General features: G+C 39.8%; 3 protein-coding genes across 3 annotated transcripts; 1 reads left to right on the top strand and 2 right to left on the bottom strand.

Annotated features, from left to right (window-relative positions):
• Nucleotides 1-566: 566 nt before the first annotated feature.
• nuak2 (NUAK family, SNF1-like kinase, 2) lies at nt 567-10,077 on the top strand. The gene is made up of 6 exons (XM_014006340.1): nt 567-1,021; nt 4,460-4,580; nt 4,903-5,054; nt 5,965-6,030; nt 6,177-6,429; nt 7,589-10,077. The coding sequence occupies exons 1-6, from the start codon at nt 806-808 to the stop codon at nt 8,641-8,643; spliced, it is 1,863 nt and encodes a 620-aa protein (XP_013861794.1). The 5' UTR covers nt 567-805; the 3' UTR covers nt 8,644-10,077.
• Nucleotides 9,559-14,349, bottom strand: ccnd3 (cyclin D3). Its single transcript, XM_014006342.1, has 5 exons — nt 14,030-14,349; nt 13,343-13,558; nt 12,041-12,203; nt 11,231-11,373; nt 9,559-10,991 (listed from the first exon to the last, which is right to left on the bottom strand). The coding sequence occupies exons 1-5, from the start codon at nt 14,252-14,254 to the stop codon at nt 10,794-10,796; spliced, it is 945 nt and encodes a 314-aa protein (XP_013861796.1). The 5' UTR covers nt 14,255-14,349; the 3' UTR covers nt 9,559-10,793.
• Nucleotides 14,350-16,483: 2,134 nt separating this feature from the next.
• On the bottom strand, nt 16,484-21,446 carry bysl (bystin-like). Its single transcript, XM_014006341.1, has 7 exons — nt 21,034-21,446; nt 20,670-20,814; nt 20,447-20,585; nt 20,062-20,195; nt 19,727-19,887; nt 17,215-17,317; nt 16,484-17,080 (listed from the first exon to the last, which is right to left on the bottom strand). Exons 1-7 carry the CDS (start codon nt 21,299-21,301, stop codon nt 16,726-16,728), a joined length of 1,305 nt encoding a protein of 434 aa, XP_013861795.1. The 5' UTR covers nt 21,302-21,446; the 3' UTR covers nt 16,484-16,725.
• Between the last annotated feature and the right edge of the window lie 151 nt (nt 21,447-21,597).

The raw sequence follows: 21,597 nt of genomic DNA, 5'->3' as shown, positions 1-21,597 counted from the left end.
ATATATATATATATGCCATTTTACTGGAACTTGTTTTTTAAAGGTTGCAAAGAACATTTTAAAGTCAATAATAAAGTTAGCAAAGGATGGCTTGTTATTTCTCCATTTACAACAGTGTGTATAATATTTTCCAATGAGAATAATTGTGTTTACCATGTCAAAAATTTAAGGGTGCAAATTATCCATATAAAACATGATTCTGTTAACTGTAAAGGGGCTTCAGGTTATTTCACTGTTAAAACCAGCTTGTCGCCATTTGTGTGCGTTTGTTTTATACTCCCACGCACACCGGTTGTTAAATTAATTTTCCATCCAAAAGAATGAACAAAGGGCATTTGATTAAACACTTTTTGGACATGATACGACAGTGAACATAAGCAGAAAAGAAAACAAAAACATACAAAAATAAAATTAAAGGCTTAAACGGTTTTGGCGATAGATTATCAAAGGTTTGATAAAATCGGTGTACGCTTATACAACACATTCAATGCTTTCGATGTAACTCCTCCTCCTTACTTGACGTGTCCGGCGGCGGGCGGTGCTTCTCTCTAGTCTCTCCGCCCGCACCTGAAAGCAGCTGAAAGATGATCGAAACGCCCCCGGCTRTTTGCTTCTTGTTTTTCTCTCTGTCTTCACGGTTCAGCCGCAGAAAGTTATCCGCTCCTACAGCTGAAAGGACGGCGTGGGGACTTTGCAGCTAAACCGAGCGGAGCGCAGTTGAGCCAGCTTACAGACTCGGGAATGATATGTTTGGTAAAAAAAAACGACACCTGCGTGCGAGAGTAAAGTAAAGGTAACAACAAGCATGGACGTGTCCCTCCTCCCGGCTGTCGGAGCAGCTTCAGCCGACGGAAACGCTCCGGCTTTCGGGAAAGCTCCGGCTCAGGTGCCCGCCAGGAAGCAAGCCGTGAAGAGGCACCACCACAAACACAACCTGAAGCACCGGTACGAGTTCCTGGAGACTCTGGGGAAAGGAACCTACGGCAAGGTGAAGAAAGCCAGGGAAAGATCCGGCAGGCTGGTAAGCTAAAGCTAATGGCATTGTGATTTAGACAGTATCCTTGTGTTGTGAACAACTCTTAATTACAACCACATCYGATTTTAYCTGAATATCTGTAAAACTGACTGAATTGTAGCCTTTTCTGTGTTGACTAATACTGATTGTKTATGGCTGCCATCTTTGACTGGATTTACCATAAATGCAATCATTTGTAGATGTGCAACTAAAGATTCCTTCCAGAGAGTTTCATTGAAATCCTTCCAGTGGTTTGTGAGATATTTTGCGAACAGACAAACGGGTTCGACTCCAAATAAGTACAGCTAAAGTTTCAAGGATTTTGCATCATGAGTAGCACCTGGATTATGTGTTGTAAATGATTCTCTGCAACTACCACAACAAGTTTTAGCAGAAAAACTTTAAAAACGACTGGATTTTAGCCATTTGCATGTTTCTAAGGTCAGTTGTATGTGGCTAGCATCTTTAATTAGATTGGCTTCCCAAGTTAATCAATTACAGATGTATAGCTAGTTGATATTTCCTGAAAGTCTCAATAAAATCCACCCAGTAGTTCAGGAGATATTATGCCAACAGATGGACAAAGTCGAGCCCAAGTAATTAAAGGCTGCATTTTTAAATAAAGATCATGTGCAACCTGTTGAAGCTCTGAATATGTGTTGAGGATCAGGCTCTGCTACTACCACACCAAATTCTAACTCAGTATTTGTGAAGTTGGCCATGTTGAATTGATAGACGTCAGTCCATTAAATGCTTGTTTCATTAAAATTTGCACAGAGGTTTGTATAATGTTTCAGTAACCCGGCACAACAAACTTCCAARATTTTACTGTCATTTCACACGAAGCATCTGGGAATATTGTTTCGTTGGAATGACTGATCTGATTTTCCCCAGAAGTTTAGACAGGAAAGTTGAGTAATTTTTGTTTTTAATTTCCCGCTGATGAAAGAGGAAATAATTAGGACGGGCCTGGCAGGTGAATTCCAAAGACGAACCTTTTTTAAAAGAAACACAAAGTAGGCTGGCAAAACCAAGGCCGTTGACCTTTTGTATATTAAAAACGTATTAAAGTTATGTTCCCTGTAGTTAAAATAACCGTACAAACACACACTACAAACTAAATCTTATGTTTGGTTTATTAGCTTTGAAATAACCTCAGAAAAATTATAAACTCATTCAAAACCAAAAAACCCGTTATCAGGTCAGTTCCAAAAATAACTGGAGAGTTTCGGCTTTCTGTGTCACACTATCAGRAGCTTTCCCCCGTTGGAAGATGCATGTTTGTGTTGAGCGAAAGTGCTTTCAACACAAGGAAGTAATCATCAGGAATTCCCCGTCTCTAATTTCAGTAAACCTCCAGCGAGACGAGCTGAGACTCGTCAGCACARCCGCACCGTTTGATATCTCTGCTTTCATAAGCAATGATGACTGAGTCAGATTTATTTATGCAAATGCTGTCTCAAACCTGCAAAGGACTTTTATTTGAGTCATTATTTATTCTGCGTGTTGCACCACTGCATATGTTTGATTACATAACCCTGTTTAGGTTCACCTCACAATCAAGTACCTTTAGTGGGTTTTCAGACCGAGGCAGCAGAACTGTTAAAACTTTTAATGAAAAAATAGTTGTTTTATCTTGTCATAAAAAGGAGTAGCTGTTAAAAATACAGCTAACGAAGCAGGAATCCATCAGATGTTCAGTGAAAGGAGGACCTTATCTCTAAGTCGTGTCTAGACTCAAAAACAAAGATTATGAGGCATCTAAAAGGAATTTTTATGACCTCTATAGTCGTTGTGAGTAATCCACCATGGGCTAAATAAAGTGTAAGTAAAAATTACCTCATAATAATAATGTTAAATGAAACCAATCTTCACTATTTTTGTAAAAGCTTGTGTTAAAGTTTACTCAAGCCTTAAAATGATTAAACTTGCTCAAATTTCTTCTTTTGTAGAACAATGGAAGATAGGACCAAGTTCAAGAGTAAACAGAATTAAAGTAATCCAAAAGTAAAATCAGAGCTGATTATGTCTACACATCTGTTGATARAACATCGTAAACATAGACTTATGAGTATTATAATATCCATCTTATTAGATGGGTTTAAAGTCTATAAAGGTGGAAATGTAACCATGTTTTTAATTAGTTTTTAGTTTTTCATTGCACCTAATTTCRRCCCACTAGCTTGAACAGCTCAAACATTCCTTATTTGTGGTTTAAAATCACAGTTTTGTGCGTATTTTTGCAGKGAGAGTCTGTGTGAAATATTCAAGCCTTTTGACACCAGGGTGTCTTTAGCGTGGGTCTGACTGGCGGTGACGAAGGCGGCGCGCTCTGAGCACCTCTGCAGAGGTGTGAAGCGGTCACGAGTGTGATTTCAGGCCCGTCTGACAGCTACGCTAACAAACGCAGGAAACCSCGGCTCCCCAGGCTCGGGAGAGAAATCCGAGCGAGCGCTGTGAAAACCCGGCGCTGAGCCCCCGGAGCAGCGTCCACGTCAGATGGTGACTAACGACAGGAAGCCGCTGGCTGCTGAAAGTCACTTAACAAGTCACTGCTTTACTCATCCTCCTGTCTGCGGCCTCGAGGGCTTTTAGAGACAGGGAAACCAGGACACCCCACCAGCTGGACCATCTGCCGCCTCATGACACCCTCCAGACTCGGGCTGGACCGATGACGCGCCAAGAGGAATCCCAGGCATCTGAGCAAATAGACGGCCTCGACATAAAAACACCAATTCAGCCTTGTCTAAAAACCCTGACCTTCAAAAACAGCCTTTTTTTCCAAGCAAATATCTCTCCAGCTTGTCTTCGAAGCAGCACAGCAGAGATTTTAGTCCAGCTTATTCTAAAATTAAATAATGGCTTGTTTTTGTCTGTTGGGTAGATTAGATATAATAAAACTTGTGGTTAATCTGAGTACTTTCGGTCTCATAAAGAACTGTAATAAATCAGAGTAATCTAGTCCAGGTTTCACTATGTGCCCCATAACACATTAAGAAGGACTTTCACCGCTCTCTATACAACTGATTTCTAAGGACAGTGGCCCAGATACTAAATCACCCAGAGAGTGTTGGTGAGAGAGAGGAGTGAGGAAAATATGGGTTAATGTATTGTTGTGGCAATATTTAACAATATCCTGATCCTGACTACATGTTTACCTAATAATGTGCAGCCCTGCTTCCTGTTAACCCTTATAAACACATCTGATGCAGTTTGTTTATCATGTCTGCTGAAAGAGCAACGGAGCTGCTGAGATTATGTTCAAACAATATCTTACCTGTTGTAGATGGCTGTATGAATAACTCAGTTTGTAGAAATAAAGTTGAAGTAAACTGGTGGTTGATGGTAAAGCTGTAATACTTATTTTTACTGAATAAGTTAACAGGTTTCTTATTTCTTCCTAACTTTATATTCTTTGTTTTTCTTCTTCTTCTCTTGTTTAAGGTTGCTGTAAAATCAATCAGAAAGGATAAGATCAAGGATGAGCAAGACCTGGTGCACATCCGCAGAGAAATTGAGATCATGTCCTCACTCTGTCATCCGCACATCATCACCATTTATGAAGGTACAAAACCCAACAATCCTGGGTTTGTTTGGTTTAGTTTCATGGAGGCTTTAAGCTGCAYACTTATCGAAGTCTCACGATCGGGTTGAAATTTCAGTTTTAGTCACGCAAAGTCTTTGTCTGAAGACTTGACGCAGAGTTACGTAATTACTAATGGTTTGCTTTACGGCGGCAGCTCTGTGAGATAACGTGCCGACCCCGGTTACACAACAACCAGATCAATTCATCCAAATCAGTGCAGCTTTTTAGGACAGAAGTCTGAAACGTACCTCATATGTGGAGACATTGTTAGGAGTTTTAATTGGGGTGTTTGTCTTTTTAGTTTTCGAGAACAAGGACAAAATTGTGATCGTGATGGAGTACGCCAGCCAAGGAGACCTGTACGACTATATCTGTGACAAGAAGAACCTCTCAGAGCGAGAAGCCCGGCACTTCTTCAGACAGATCGTWTCTGCTGTGCACTACTGCCACCAGGTAAGACTTTTATCTTAAAGGGTCTCCCAGTTTGTCATGCCCGGTGGCATGGAGCCGCGCACACTTGTAAGTTGTTGTTTTTTTTGTTTTTTTTTCTGGGGCACCCTCCCAGAGTTACATAACGGGCATCATTTACTGTCACCCTGCAGCTCTGAACAGGGAGGCTGTGAGAAGGACGCTAGGGGAAATGAGGGGTCGGTGTTTGCTGAGTTAGCGTCAGGGCAACGGGCCAACAATCCCAACACACACACACACACACACACACACGCACGCATGGCCTCACAGCTTAATGAGGGTGTGAATGAGCAGAACCCCCACCACTACCCATTTTTAAAATACAAAAAACGCACAGTTGTTCCTGAGCTCCAGAGCAAAGCAGTCGCACTTTATTTTAGCTGTTCTGTACTTTGGACTGCGTTTTAAAATGTTTGCTCGATAGACTTTATGGAGTGAAATTGCCCCGTATCAACCATCTGTCTTATTGTGCTTTTATGGGCTTCAGCATTCTAAAATATTGTTTTCCATGCTTCTGTAAGGCAGAAGGACATCWATATCCTTGTTGAAATGCTTAAAAGCTCAGCAGCATTGTTCCCCTATGGTTGTACTTTAACAATAAACACAACATAACCAGACCAACAGTTTGAAAGATGCTGACCTGCATTTTAGGAGCTCATTTGAGACGAAGGTATGCCCCCCTGCAGAGCAGAGGACAATGAAACGTGGCTGACGTACAAGAAGAAAATGTTCCGTTTGGAAAGAATGTGCTTCTTTGACCCAGTAAACACGAATCCCCTTTATGTCGGATAGTTTAATGTAAACTGATCCGCAGCGGCGTGGGTGGTGCTGATCTTTGTAAAGAAAATATGAATCATAAAAAAACATGTTGTCTTTTTTCTGTTTTTCCTGCTAGAATGGGATCGTCCACAGGGACCTGAAACTGGAGAATATTTTACTAGATGCCGACGGCAATGTGAAGGTACGCACGATCACCCTGAGCTGCCATTACACATTCACTCGGCTTCTTTTATAGCTCAGTCTACTAAAAGTAACATGGCATAAAAACATAATCTGTGTTATAAAACGTTAATTATTCTTTTTTTTTTCCCCCTCTCTCTCCTGCAGATTGCAGATTTTGGGTTGTCCAACCTCTACCACGGTGATGAGTATCTGCAGACGTTTTGCGGCAGCCCCTTGTACGCCTCGCCGGAGATCGTCAACGGACGGCCGTACCGTGGACCGGAGGTGGACACCTGGTCGCTCGGCGTGCTGCTGTACACGTTGGTTCACGGCACCATGCCCTTCGATGGACTCAACCACAAGATGCTGGTCCAGCAGATCAGCACCGGAAACTACCGCAAACCCAGCAAGCCSTCGGGTGAGTAACAGCGCAGTTTGTTGTTGTTGCACCATTTGTGGAACATAAACACCCACTGTCATACAAAGCAAGAGATGATGTAGTATTTATAGCAAKATATATCATGAGCCAGGAGGCAGATTTRAATMAAACTCTCAGATTAATTACTGGATTTACATCAACAACTGATTACTTTTTGTAGTAAATGCAATTCAAGATGGCTGCCACAGCTGAGTGATCTAAGCAAACAAAAATATTTATTTATTTATTTATTTTAAACTTTATTAATTTCATTGAAAAACAAATTTTATATACAATAAAAATAAAAGAAAATACAAATACAATGAAAAGAAAAGAAGCAGAGAGAAGAAAAAAAATCTTATAATATCGACCCCTTTTACCCTCAAGTATAAATTCAAACAATAGTAATCTTTAGTTAACAAAACAAAATAAGGGAACTAAATTTTTCAGATATTAAACTAAATTTTTGTCAATTAGTAGCGGAGTCTACAATTTATTCCTGTATTTTGCTATATCAGTTACGTAAAATGATACATTTTATTGTACAGCCTTAGTAAATAGTAATAATTTTTCACCTCTTATAATTTTGTCTAGAGTACGTTAACATTTCTTTTTTTTCGTTACTTTGTTTATTAMGTTTTTGACAAGATGTACAGTTATGTAACTCTCATTACTTTGTACATGTAAAACAATCCTCACAACTGCTTTTAGAACATAAAATTTAAAAAAAGAACAAAAAGAGCTGCCTCAATTCACATCAGAGTGATTTTTCCAAATAAAGCATGTCAGGATTGCCATTTCAGATGTATCTGTTATTTATATATACATATGTGTAAAGAGGAAAGAGAAGCAAAAAGGACAACAGAGGGAACCTCCAGAGGAAAATGAGATTCAAAATTGGGGATAGGGAAATAGAAATAATAAAGGGGTAAATAATAATAATTGCAGCTCATCTGCTACAAAAGAAAAGTAAGTGCATCTTGCCAATTCTTGCAGTGGGCGCCTAATGAGTATAAATTGTTCAGAGGAGCCACACGTTGTCATCCTAATCTTCTCAAGTTTAAGAAAGTACAGAATATCTCTAAGCCAGTGTAAAAAAAGAGGGAGCTTGAGCCATCTTCCAGAGTACGTTAACATTTCTCTTCATTTCTTCTTTCAGATGCTTGTGGATTGATTCGCTGGATGCTCATGGTGAACCCCGAGCGCAGGGCTACAGTAGAGGAAGTAGCTGGACACTGGTGGCTGAACTGGGGCTACCAGCAGTCACTGCTGTGTGAGAGGAAGACGGGTCCGGTGGAGCAGACCCCCTCACCGGCGTCTCCGTCGACGCTAAATTCCTCGGGGCTGGCCGGGGTTGCCAGCTGGCTGCGCCGCACATCCAGACCCCTGCTGGAGAACGGCTCCAAGATGCGCTGCCTGCTCCGCCCTCAGGCGGCCGGAGGGGATGTGGTGCGACAGCGCTCGCTGCGACGGTCCCAGAAGGAGAACAACGTCTCCCAGGCGGTTAATGAAGGAAGCGCAGACTCTCGGCCCTACAAGGGTATTCTGAAGAGGCGGAACAGTGTGAAACAAAAGGCGGTGGCGAGCGAAAGCGCCTCTGTGGGTTCAGTGGATCCGCCGAACGTTTTGTGTTCGTCCAGTTCGCCTCGCACTCCTACTGCTGCTTTGCTGCCTCGCAAAGGTATTTTAAAGAAGCCCGTAGAGCACGAGTCGGGGTATTACTCCTCATCTCCTGAGAGCAGCGACTCAGGCAGTGTTTCTCACACAAAAGACTGTCCTGCAGCAGCACCAGCGTACAGGCAGGGAATCCTGAAGCATAACGGGAAGTTCTCTTCAAGCAGGCTACAGGAGTTCGGCTCTCTGGACCAGCTGGCCGCTTCTTTACCCCGAGAAGGGACCAGGTCGAGACCAAGCATGGCCATCAGCGAAGACAGCATTCTGTCCTCAGAGTCCTTCGACCAGCTGGATCTGCCAGACCACGTGAGACCACCCGCACAACTGGACAAACCAGGCAAAGCTAGCATGAGAGGCAGCGTCTCTGCAGACAACCTGTTGGACATAGCTGAAGACAGGATTCTGTCTGACAGGGTGCTGAGGCCGTGGGAGTGTTACGGGTCCAGAGTGGCCGACAGCGCCTTTTCCATCACTGACTGTGAWAACGTCACAGAAACTTACAAAAAGGCCGCAGTTATACGAGGATCTGCGGCGAGCTAGACACCACAAATTAGAAAAATAGACACAAACTAAAGCCTCGTAATTTCATTCAAATATCTGACACTGATGAAGACTTGACAGAGACTTGACATCCAAAGTGTATCATATGAAAGGACAGGCGCACTTGGCCAACTTGAAGCACTATGTAGTACCAAAAAGGGATGTTGCGTGTATTTTAGACGGTTGTTATTGAGATTAAACTGACATAATTAGACTGATTTTAGATTTAAATTAACTTAAAATCTGGCAGATGGTTAAACTAATATTTAAAAATCAGAAGTGAAGATAGCACTTGGCAGGAATTTGAATTTTAACCAAAGCAACGGTTGAGACATTTAGACAGAACTTTAAGTCTCAGTCGGACCTGTGTGTGTGTGTGTGTGTGTGTGTGTGTTTGATTTCGGCTTATTTTGACAGAAATAGAACCGGTATTATACTTTTAGTTTACAATGTTTGTGTCATTTATAGCTGGAACGATGGTTTAAACATTTTGACTCAGTAGGATTTTAGTTTTGTGATCAGTATGCTGAAAAAAAAAAAACAGGTTATGAGGATTTCCTCTCTTTGGGATCATTTTACTATTTTTCACTGTTTTTCTGGAAATATTTCTGACACCAAAGATAAAATCTTCTAAAGTTGTTTGATATTTTTGTATTTGTTTTTGTGTAAAYCACTAGGAAAATGTGCCAAGATGATGTTTGTGCAAGGATAATTTCATCTTTGTTTAGTTATATTTACTTGAAGTGACTCATTGAGTTTGGATAATGACTTGAAAAACAAATCGATGGGCGCAACAAGTTGAACCTGTTTTAACCTACAAGCCTTTTCACTTTAACGCACGCACACAAGTTGCCACCGACTCAGCCGACGTGGTCCAGTTCCCTTCAAGGGCGGCTCTTGTTCACCCGTTGTTTTTTTGTTTTTTTGAACAGCAAATGGGAAGAGTGTCAGCTAATCTGTTTTCTTACGAATATTTGAAATCCGTTTTAAAGGTCAATCATCAGGTTTTCTACAAAGCTGGATTTAGAAAAACTTGTTTAACTGGTGACTTGGCTTTATTACTAAAATTTAAAAATCACAAGCTCTTAAACACCATTTTTATGGCTATCAGGCAGTTTTTAACATTGGTGCCATTTGAGTTTATTAATATTTTTTTTTGGTTTGAATTTTTATGGAACAAATGTAACAGAACTGTTCTGGTCTTTAAATGTGCCTTACAGAGCAGGTTAAACTTTGGTAACAAATCATCGAAGCTGGTTTAGTTAAATGTTGCACATGCAATACTACTGATATAAAAACTCAAAGTTATTAACTGTTTTTATTAACTGCTGTTAGGTTTTGACATGCTGGGGCTCATCTGGAACTGAGTGCCTGCACATGTGCAAAATATTTAAATTCAACCTAAAAATATAGTAAAACTGGAAAATGACAGAATGCATGAAACTCGTTGTCTCTTTACTGATCATTTGTTTAAGTTTGACTCGTGAACAGATCTCTGGGAAATCGCATTTAATATATTTTTTAATACTTTATTTCATTCGAACATCAATTAAAACAATACAAATATAATAATGTTGCATCCAAAAAAAAATCCACAGCAATTAATTAATTAATGAACATTTGGACATTAATTTTTTTATCTTTCACCTCACTAAAGGTAAAGCTATTGGAGTTTTATGCATGTCTTGTTTGCCAAAGTTACTGGTTTATCATGTGTTTGTTTGCTCTTCTGTCCTGGGATAAGAAAATCAATAAAAAGGAAAACATCAAAGAACTCAAGTGTTGGCTGATGTTAGAAATGACCCACACACACACACACATTTAAACTTGTTTAACAGGATAGATTTGTGTTGGTTTGATCCAAAAACGTAGAAACTTCTGATGAAATGATTTAATACCATCTATAAATAAAAACAGTGAAGTAAAATGTGCTCACAGAGAACTTAAGTGCAATTCAGTATCACAAAAGTAGATGATCAAGTCTAAAGACGAACATTTCAAAGCTGCTTTGGCAATTAGAAAAGGRAAATTGGCAGCAGCAAAACATTTTTTTAAACAGCGTCAACAGACTAAACTCATTTAAGGAAACCACTAAGAACCGGTGTCTAATTTCAGGTTTTTATTTAGTCTCTCGCTGACAAACGTCTGATTCATTGGAGTTCTTTCTCGGCAGGGAGGAGTGCTTCAGCTGGACTTCCTGTAAGCCGTGTCAACGCGACATCCTGGATGTGGGTGGGAGCGTAGCTGATCCCTGAACCGCYCGCGTCTGACCTCCCAGCGCCGTCCTGGGAGGTCAGGTTGAGCTCCAGAACATTCRCCAGCAGCTCGTAGCAGCGGAGGATGGAGCTCTGTTCAAGGCCAGATTAAACAAACGAGGAAGGTGCATTAGTGCAAACAAAGCTGCGCCTACAGCCGTGAAAATGTCTTTGATATGTGCAGGAGAGCTCATTTTAGCTATTTACTTGGTCACGCTTGAATTAGAGAGATAAGGATGTTTAAAAAAAAAACAGCTCAAAAACACAAATCTTTGCTGACAGGGTAAAGTCAAAGTGATATCGGGGAATGTGGGTTAAACATTAACCCTTACCAGGTCGGCAGCCAAAAGTTTGGCTAAAACCTTCATGACTGAATCTGAGGAGACGCCTCTGTCCATCACCTTCAGCCTCTGCAGGGCGGCGCTCACACAGGCACACGTCAGAGTAGATGGCAGGAAGTCCAAAAACCTGCAGTCTGAAGAGAAAGGAGGTTTTCTTTGGGTGACACTTGATCATGAGGGCAAATTTACACACAAAATGCTGAGATAATCAAAACCACATGGGAGCATTGTAGACACACCCTGAAGGACAAACACTCAGAGGCAGACTCCTCTTGTTCATCTGATATCCTATTTGCTGCAGGCGTGAAAAATTGTGAAACAACTCCCTTCTGTTTGGCTGACACTTTCTTGAATGGGGTAAAATGCCGAGATCCGGGAATTGTCCGATATTTATGGGCAGTAACGTTAGATTTTGTATGAACCGGTACAACCTGGCGGCATCCCCGTGACCTGCTGCCTCTGGCTGCATCGCAGAGATTCGTGGGAAACGGTCCAGCTGAATGGTCGGACGTGGGTCTTTCACAGCGGAACAATGCAGGATTACACAAACCCCAGCTATCATCTCCAAAACAAAGTGCTGACACATCGTGACCTAAGTTAAAGCTGCTGTGTCTGCTTGGTTGGAAAATCATTCAGTGTCCATTTACCAAAAAAAAGGAAGAAGAATTACACAAAATGAAAAACTTTTATTGCGTAATCGATTTGTTTCCAGTCTCACTGAACAGAAATCAATCGAACTTTTGTTGCSTTTTTGTTTGAGAAAACCATGTCAAGTGTAGGTAACACAGTTGTGTAACTTACCCGTGGCTGCCAGAGCCGCATAGGAGTGAACATGACGCCGGATGCTCTGAGGGTGGGGGGCCCGAACGAAAGGGAGAACATGAAGAATGGGCTCCAGGAAGTCAGAGGGTACAACGGAGGCCAGACACCAATCTAACCTGGACACCACTGTCACCTCCCACTGCTGCAACACACACACACACATTCCTCTAAAGCAATCCACCATCAACATCCCACTGCAGGAACACATTATTGACACAGATGTGACCACAGGTGATTAGTGCGTTCACCCCTTGCTGACACACAGGAAGAAAACCCTTATTTCTTTTTCCTGGGAAGAAACTGAAAGCTCTTTTTTCACGCGTGCCTGCACACTTTTGTATTTGTCATGAAAAAAATCAGGAGGGGCTGTGTAATAAAGACAAATTGTATACATGCAGAGGCATACAGATTTTCAATTTTAGTCACAATAAAGTATAAGTCCTCATTGAGATGTTTGCTAATATCATTATACTTAAATGTGAACAGGAACAAGTTARTGAAACTCAAAGTACAGGTTGAGAACCTGATGAAACCCTTACACATCTACAGATTCAYCTCATAAGTAATAGCTGATTTAGCTAAAGCTTTAAAAGTGCATTCTTCCTGAAAGTCCATACTTCACACTTGATTTCAATCCTTGGCTAACACTTTTAATCGTGTTCATGTGGTTTAAGTATTGTTCGTTTAGTAAAGTACCACCCTAATTTCAGGGTAAATAGATGATAAAGCAGAACATGCTTGAATGGCATGATTGGAATTTAAAAGTAGCCTGACCAATAAGCTCAGAGGTGCAGAAACAGATTGCTTGTGATGATAACAAAAAAGTGGTACAATGTGTTATAGCCAGACTCTTGAAACACTAAGCGTGCAGTAATTGGCATCTGCAAAATAGCATTGCATTTAAGGAGKTCTCTTGTAGAAGCATTTGTTGGAAAGCAGTCCTACCACACAAAAACCTCTTTTATTTTAACATTAGCTCTTAAAAAGTGATTATCACTACTCACATTTTTTTATATAAATAAAAAATGTGAGGGTTTTTTTTTGTGTGGGGCGACTGTGACTGTGTTAAGAAAGCATCATGTGAAACTATGAAGGCAGTTTTCATTATTTTAATATAAAATTTGTTGATGTCTCCTGCATGTGTTGCAACTCTMTTTTGGAACTTACTTTATGCACTTCTTGGTAATCAGTGTCTGTCAGATGTCAGTGCTRGTACAGGAGAAGAAAATAAAGACATAAACGAATTAAAACTTGTTTTGTTTTTATGAAACAATGATTTACCAGGATGTCTGGAACAGAAACAGAGTTGTCTGTGTAGATGGAAAGCTTGCTGGCCGTCAGGGGGACAGTCTCTCTCATTTTGGAGGCCAGGAACAAACAAACTGCACCTAAAAGCTGCAGGTGGGTCTTCTTTATGGAGAAACGGCTCAGGTAACCATCCAGGTAGTGCACCGCCTGCGGGAACACCTCCTCCTCGCATAGCTGCTCCTCACACACCTGCCAGACARATTTACACAGTTCAAACTGTCTTAGCAATGTTTCATTTGAACAAACTGTATAAAATTTAATCACAAAAATTTTTTGAAGCACTTTTCTGAGCAGTAGCAACAAAAAAAACTGATTTTTGAAGAAAAAAACACTTTCAAATTTGAGATTTTCCCTGTGAGCTAGCAAAGTTTTTGTTTCTTTCCTGCTTGGAAATCTCATTATTTAAATACTATTTGAGATTTCTTCTTCATAAGGAAATGAAAAATTCCTCATAAAAATAACGTCAATTAGGATCCAGACCAAATTTTAATGTATTATCATAACCAACAAGACAAATTAAGTCATGCTTATGAATGATCCAGGTATAAATGTAGCTTAAAGCCAGGAATCTGAAAATGTGATTYGGCCATTTTGACCCAATTTTATTTCGATTTGATGAGTCACAAATGACATAAATAATTTAAACTGAAATGTTTATACCTCAAACATCCACACTGCGACTATTCTCCTCATGTAGGGCTGGATGTCTGTCTGCACTGTGCTGAAGGAGGAGGGGGACACCCGGCTGCTCTCCTCCAGGGCCCTCAGGTTCCGCAGCACACGGGGGTCGCCGGTCACGGTGGGGTCATGCACCGAACGGAGGACCACACCCGGCTCAGATAAGCCCGCAGCTTTTTTCTCCGGGTCTGCTACAAAGCTGCCCATACTCACCTAAACCCGTTCTCCAAAGTTAAAGGCAGAATCATCAACAAACTCTACGTTAGCTAGTTACGTTAGCCTTCTCGGCTAACATTAGCTGGTTTTGCTAAAAGGCCTGTTGCCAAGCAACGGTTGCACGCGGAAGTCTCGAGATCAATCAATATTTACATTTAATCATCAGGATTAATTTTATAATTTTAAACACAAGAAAAACGTATTTAACCCATTTTGCCCCACTGGCAACAATTGTTGCCAAAGTGTATCACTGTCATTTTTGACTGAGTAAAAAAATTTCATTATGCAACATTTTCCACTTATGCACTAATAGACAAAGGTTTTGATTTTGGAAAAAAAAATGTTTCCAAGTGCTTCCTCTCACATAAAATCATATGCTTCCRGCTCCTTCCGGCTGAAGACGTGAAAGATGCAAATCATCCTGGAAAGAGGTCAATTTCCTAAAATTTCTTATAATTTCCCCCCAGACATGTTTATAATTATTTAATCTTTCAAGTCTCTAGAACAACACTCCCCACAAAAATTGTACCAAGAATAAATATATATTTTTTTTTTTTGTCAATGGGCTTATTTCTGTAAGCGGCAACAAAAGTTGCCAATGGGCAAATAGCTTGTCACTAACTAAAGGAAAACACTGTCTGCAGGATTGTGTCTAATTTACTTATTTCAAATTACAGAATGATGTACAATGTCTTATTTTAGCCTTCTTAGGATACTCTTCCTAGCTAAATAAATCCATAGGTATTCAAGGCCTGTGTGTATAGCTTGTAAAAGATACACACAATCTGATACAGCTGTTTTTATGGGGACCTGGCATTGACTTCCATTGTTTTCTACAGCCTGACCCTGACCACCAACCACCTGACCCTAAAACTAACCTCAACTCAATTCACACCTTAGCTGTAAACTTAAACCCGACCCACCAACGGTGCTTCCCCTTATGGGGACAAGATTCAGGTCCCCATACCAGTCAGGGCACCAAGTGTAACATTAGGTCCCCACAAGTACGCATGTATGCCAAAAAAATGTCCCACGACATAGGGAATGCCAGTCCACAAATAAATCCCCYTTCACCTCTGGTGTGTTGTGTAAGCATTTTTCATAAAATAATAGGTCCAAATTTAAAAAAAAAAAATRCKTCATGTTTGTGTTTCTTTCCTTAGGCAGGTCCTTACTGTAGCAGAGGTCCTGGCCWTGCTGCAGGACTCTGCAGGACTCAGGAAACTGTGGCAGATGCACAACATTTGTGTGTGAAAAGTGTGATGTGCCACTACATGTGGAGTGCTTCAAGAAGTACCACACTGAGTAGAACATGCACGAAAGATGGAATTTATGGGATGAAATATATACATATCTGTGTTATTAGACGTTCTAAGAAAAAAAGTTTTGAGTATAAAAAATTGAGAATAAAAAAAACAGTTCAAATTGTTTGTTTGGAATTTTATATAGGAGGAACCTGAGGCTCCACCTTTTTATTATTTATTCTGACCACATTATTATTTTTGTTATTACCATTAGTTCTCTATTATAAACAGGTGACATTGGACCAAGTGACAAGCTGTGTGCCTGCTGGCAACAATTGTTGCCGGTCATAAAAATACTTTTTTTTTTTTTCAAAACAAAGTACAAAATGGTGAAAATAATTTCATAACATGATTCAGAGGGACTCAACTGATAAAATGATATGCCTTACAACTCTGAAAATAAATTGGGCACAAATGGGTTAACACTTTTTAAATTACCAACATAGACACCGTAGTTGACTGTTGACTAATACATTTATTTTTATAAACCAGTTCTGCTAAGTTTATTTCATAATTTACTTTTATTTTACTTCGTTACTACTTTTTAACCAAGTTTCCTGGTCAACCAATAAAACGTGTTCTAGCTGCACCAGGCCTGCTGACATAAAAATATTTGTCTGATTTGTGCCATTTTTATGTTTTAGATCAAGTAGTACTGACACCATATACTGCTTAATGTGTCTTAGTCTATATTAATCACATTCAATTACTTTTCTCATWAAACAAAAACTAAAATGTTAACAGGTGTACAACTCTTCATTCAAAAGATCTTCCTCTTTTAAATGATTAAAAATTCAGTTTTCATGCTTTGCTGCAGTGATGTAAACAAATTAGATTTTACTGCAACTTGGTCTGGTGAAACATTTGCATGAAATTCACTTTTAATTATGTCAATGTAAACAATAAACAAAAATCATTGATTTTTAAAAATGCATTCAGCTTTTATTCTGAATTGTTGCTTCAGAATGACAACTCTTACACAAATGTACACGAAAACTCTGTTTCTGAGACATTTGTTATGAAATTAATGATCAGCTGTTCACATGTGCAAACAAGTCCAGGCAGGAGGTCTTGGTATTTTTAGAATCGTCTCCACGTAAGATTAYAAATAATTATTTACCATTTTTTTAAATGTGAGCAATGCCACACCAGACACAATCAGTCCATTTCAAATGTAACAGGGAGCCCAACTTCAATATCCCGTGACTCTGAGTTTTGTAGCTCTCTGCGGATCTCTGCTGAAATCTGAGGGTGTGTTTTTATCTTCAGCAGCTCCAGCAGAGCTGCCTTCTGTTCGGAGGCCAGGTCGGCTTTGTAGCGCTGGGCCATGGTGAGCAGACTCTGATGCCACAGCACGGGAAGATCTCGTTTTTCACTGCGGAAAGACAGGAAGTGGGCCACCAAGGCATCCAGAACACGGAAAGGCAGGGCGTACTTCTTGTCGAGCAGGAGCCGCAGGAAAATGCTGTTGGCACCGTTATACTCCATCTCCGCCAACTTAAGCATCGCCGCGCTGAAGGACAAAAACGACCGCACCAGTTATGTAACAGCAAACATGCTTTAGCGTGCACACAGATCTGACTGGAAATATCGAACTGGGACACGCTGCCCTCTGAGTACAGGTGTGTTGGTGTGAGGAGGCCTTACCTGGAATGCAGCACTGGAATGGAGCATTTAGTGAGTATGCTCCCGATGATGATGGCTTCTCTCAGAGTACATGTTCCWGACTCACATAAAGGAATCAGGATTCCTGTGATACAATACAGGAATATTAGATTACTTCAGTTATTGCCAAGTATAAAAATTACTTAACAGAAGTCATTTTACCACAGCAGTTCAAAGGACTGTTAAAGTTATACCAGAAAAGAAGCCACAAAAAACAAAAAAAAAAAACATGTTTTTTGTTAATGTTTGCGCTGTCATCTGATCATCTGTCATTTCCGCCGTCATTTATATGTGCCAAAGTTTGCCGACAATAACAACAGAAGGCTCTGTAATCTGAGCTGCATGTTTGTTGTGTGGAGGGCGTAATGACGACATCAGAGTTGAAAAGATGTGGGMTTTTTTTTAGAACATGAGCTTAAATATAAAGCTGAAAGCCTCAAAACAGATTTTATTCCACAGAGGTTTAGAGAAAAACATCACGCTAAACAAAAGAGATGGGTAAACAACTTGGAACAATAACTGAAKGGAGTGGCATAAAGTCAAACTTCTTCATATTTAAGTAGATGACTGCGTTAGGCGTTTAATTTAAATTTACATCAAATGTTCTGTTTAGTTACGCTAAACATTTTGAGTCCAGGTGAATGTTGATAATTAGTGGAAAATTACTGAATAAAAATGTTCTCAAGGTCTACAGAAACATTTCAGTTCATCAACCATTCTGTTTCAGGCACTGTTACTTTTATTTAAGAGCAACAGCGCACCCTAGTGTTTCATGATTAAAACGTCTTTCTACAGTAGGTCATGTCTTGTTTGGGGATCAAAGTCTCTTCAAACTGGTTTGTAAACCAATGAACCAACTTGATTAAAGGAGAATGAGATATCTTTCTGACCTCGTTTATTCTGACTATGCTGCAGTCAGAACTAATGGTGTCATTCACCTAAAAGACGGGCAGTTAATCCTCCGTCAGAATCCTCCAAATAACATTTAGAATAAATCTGTTACACAAATCAGAACTGTGTCAGGTCCCGCAGAGCCTGATATTTATGCTTCGCAACACGAGCTGCCAAATTCTCTCATTCATTCATTAATTCGCCCGCCTTTTTCCCCTTCCAAAGGTCACATGAAACTGGATCTTAGGCCGGCATTTAGCAGAACTTTAATGAAACTGTTTGTAAGACCAAACACGATGGAAGCTGTTTACAGGCCTGGCAGCTGGATGGAAATGTTAGAGCAAGTCAATAAGGCAGTGATGGGCGGTTAAACACGAAACATTTCAGAAATATTAGCTGAATTCAAGGAGGCATTTTAAATTCATGTTAAAAAACACATTTCTTTAATGATACTCTCCTTACTGACAACTTGACATTTGCATTCAGGGTGTAATGTTTGATGAAATCTCTTCTGCTGATTATRCTCAACAATTAACCTCTTGAGCCCCATAACAGTTTATTTTCTGTTTTCTATTTCTTTTCATTTGTTTAACTTCAGATCTGTCAGTTGAACCTGGACATGTTTGATATCAAAGGAAACCTAAGAATCCTGGTTAAAAGCTCATGGAAACCATTTTTACATTCCCCAAACACAGTTCAAATAGAAAAAAAACTTGAAATTTTTTTAAAGCAAGTCAAAGCAGATACCTAAATATGTTGTAAAATATCTTGAAAGTTTTTTTCTACTTGATTTTAAGTGAATATGATCCAACTGAAAAACATAATTTCTCTTTTTTTTTCAAAAGAACAAACATTCAACTCTTTTCAGACAGGTAAGAAAAAATAAATAATTTTTGGATGTAAAAACTTAACATTTATTAATGGTATCATCTCTGTCCTGTGCAGAATGACAAAACGCAAAATTATTTCTTTACTAAAGTCTCTATAATTTGCTCCAGTTCATTTTAGCAGCATGAATCTTTGCATAGGGAATGTCCACACGTGGATTTATGGTTTCCAAGAGTTTTTTGCCTACTTCATTAATGTTTTAAATGGGTTATATACTGTCAAATGGAAAAATTATTCAGGTGAGAGTGAAAAAATAAAAATAAAAGTTCCATCCTCAATATCTCTAAAACCACAGCAGCTGTTTTAATACTTGCACTTCTGGTGAAATCTCCCAAGTGTTAACTTTATTTTGATACCAAGATTATTTAAGCAGAGTTTGTAAATGCTGAGATACACTTAGTTACATTTCAGCATGGTATTTTGAGCAAAAACTTTGAGAAAACCCCTTGGGGTTTAAGACCGATTGCAAACTGTTCTTTACAATACATGACAGTGAAAACCACTCACGCTAAAGTACTTAAATATTGTATATCTTAAAGGATCTCCTTTCTTATTTTGACAACAGTATGGTAGAGGGTAAATTTCTACCGTAGGCCAACTTCATACCGTTTCTACCGTCCACCGCATATACCGCGCAGCCCTAGTTCAATTAAAATATTTCTTCTCAATTCTAAAAACAAACATATAAAAAATATATATTTGATCTGTGTCCCACCTTTAAACCAGGCTCCTGGTTTGAACAAAGCCTTTTTCAGGGCACTGTAGAGATGAAAGTTTAGTCGTTTGTACTCTGTGATATCATCCCGCACTCGGGGCAGCAGCACTAAGTTGTAAAACCTCTGAGCCATTCGCTCTTTCAGATTGGAGGAGAAGATTCTACAACAGAGAAATCATTTTTACTGTCGTGTCACAGATCAGACAAACTTTTACATTCCATTCTAAATCAAAATGTCATTTTACTGACGTTTTAGTACATTGAACGAATACTTGAAAATATTTTAAGACTCTGGAGTAATTGGGACAACTCGGTAACAACAACAGAGGACTCACCTTGTTGCTTGGTACATAGCAGCTGCAGACCAGGTTTCAGGCTCAGTCAAATACAGAACCTGCTCCCAGTTTGAAAGTGCTGGGATTATTTTAAAGGCCTTTGGCAGTTTACCGCTGCGATACTTTGACAAAACCTAAAAGAAAAATGATAAATATGGTTTACGTAGTTTCCTCGTTTACGTCGCTTGTATAAAAAAATACAGGCGATACAGCCAATTACAACAAAGGGAAAAAAAGACATAGATTATTCATTCTCTAAAGTATAACATTTCTCCTTGGTGCCTTTTATCTGTTGTCACACTTTTTAAATCTGTTTTATAGTTTAGTTTTTTTTAGTTATAAATCAGTTGTAAATGTTTGTAGGACCTTTTCTGACATAACTCACCTTACCAACACCCCTGTACACCTCAGTTACTCTTGGATCCAGCTGGGGCATCGGGCACCCAGACACCTCAGACATTACAGTTCCTACTTCAGTCTGCTTCTCTGTGATCTTCTCCATGATGATGTCAGCCAAGGTCCGCCTGTTACGATCGCAAAGAAGAAACGATTAGCATCAAACAGATGAAACTGACCGCACAATCCCCACCAGTCAAGCTGAACCTTGCCTCATTGGAGGGTTTTTATTCATGAACATCTCAATGGCCTTCTCATCGTCAGGATCCACGACAACTTCTGCATCCCTGTCACTTGCACCTGCTTCTCCCAGAGCTGGCCACTCTTCATCTGAGTCAACATCCTGAGAGTCAGGACCTAAAACGTGATTGTAAAATAAAGGCAGTCATTAATAACACTTGGAAATATACACAACAAACTTCATTTTCCAAGTCAAGAATTAATGACCAACATTGAACACGTAAGTTGTTTTTCTAGTTTAAACTATCTTTCACTGGTTTTTAGGGAAGCAACCAGCCATACCAGATTCCATTCAAAAAATTGTCAATTTAAGGTATGAAACCCCTCCACCTTTACCGAGAACAGTGACTGGTGCCTTCTTCTTCTCATGTCCCAGACCATACTCTGTTTGCAGTTCCTCTTGTTGAATTCTGGCCTGCTGTAAGATTTTCCTTGACAGACGTTCGTCCACATAATTGTCCTCGCTTTCCACCCGGCTGTCTCGAGCCTTCACACGGTCTCGGGCTCGGATCGTATCCGCCTGGAGGATCTGGTCGGCCAGCGACACCGCTGCTCCTCGGCCGCCGCTCTTTTCTCCTCCTTTAGATTTTTTCACTTTCGGCATCACTGCAGCGTAACTCAAGCTGTGTATTAACAATAATATCGGTGTTTTACAGCAGCATTAGTAGGCTAAAGGTTAAACTGACTTTTTAGACTGTAAACAGCCTATTYCCCTACACGTGCGGTAGTCCCTACGAGAGGAAGTGACGAAAATTAAGCAACTTCCTGTTTTAATAATGACCCATAAAAATTCAAAATAAACGGAGTAACATTTTAATGTATATTATATGCTGATATGTTACACTTTGATATAATGTTTTGTTTTTTGTTTTTTTTATTTCCACAGGTTGACCGGAAGTT

This window comes from Austrofundulus limnaeus, unplaced genomic scaffold (assembly GCF_001266775.1).
Source record: "Austrofundulus limnaeus strain Quisiro unplaced genomic scaffold, Austrofundulus_limnaeus-1.0 Scaffold35, whole genome shotgun sequence".
Taxonomy (NCBI): Eukaryota; Metazoa; Chordata; class Actinopteri; order Cyprinodontiformes; family Rivulidae; genus Austrofundulus; species Austrofundulus limnaeus.
This window is presented reverse-complemented; position numbering and strand designations above follow the sequence as displayed.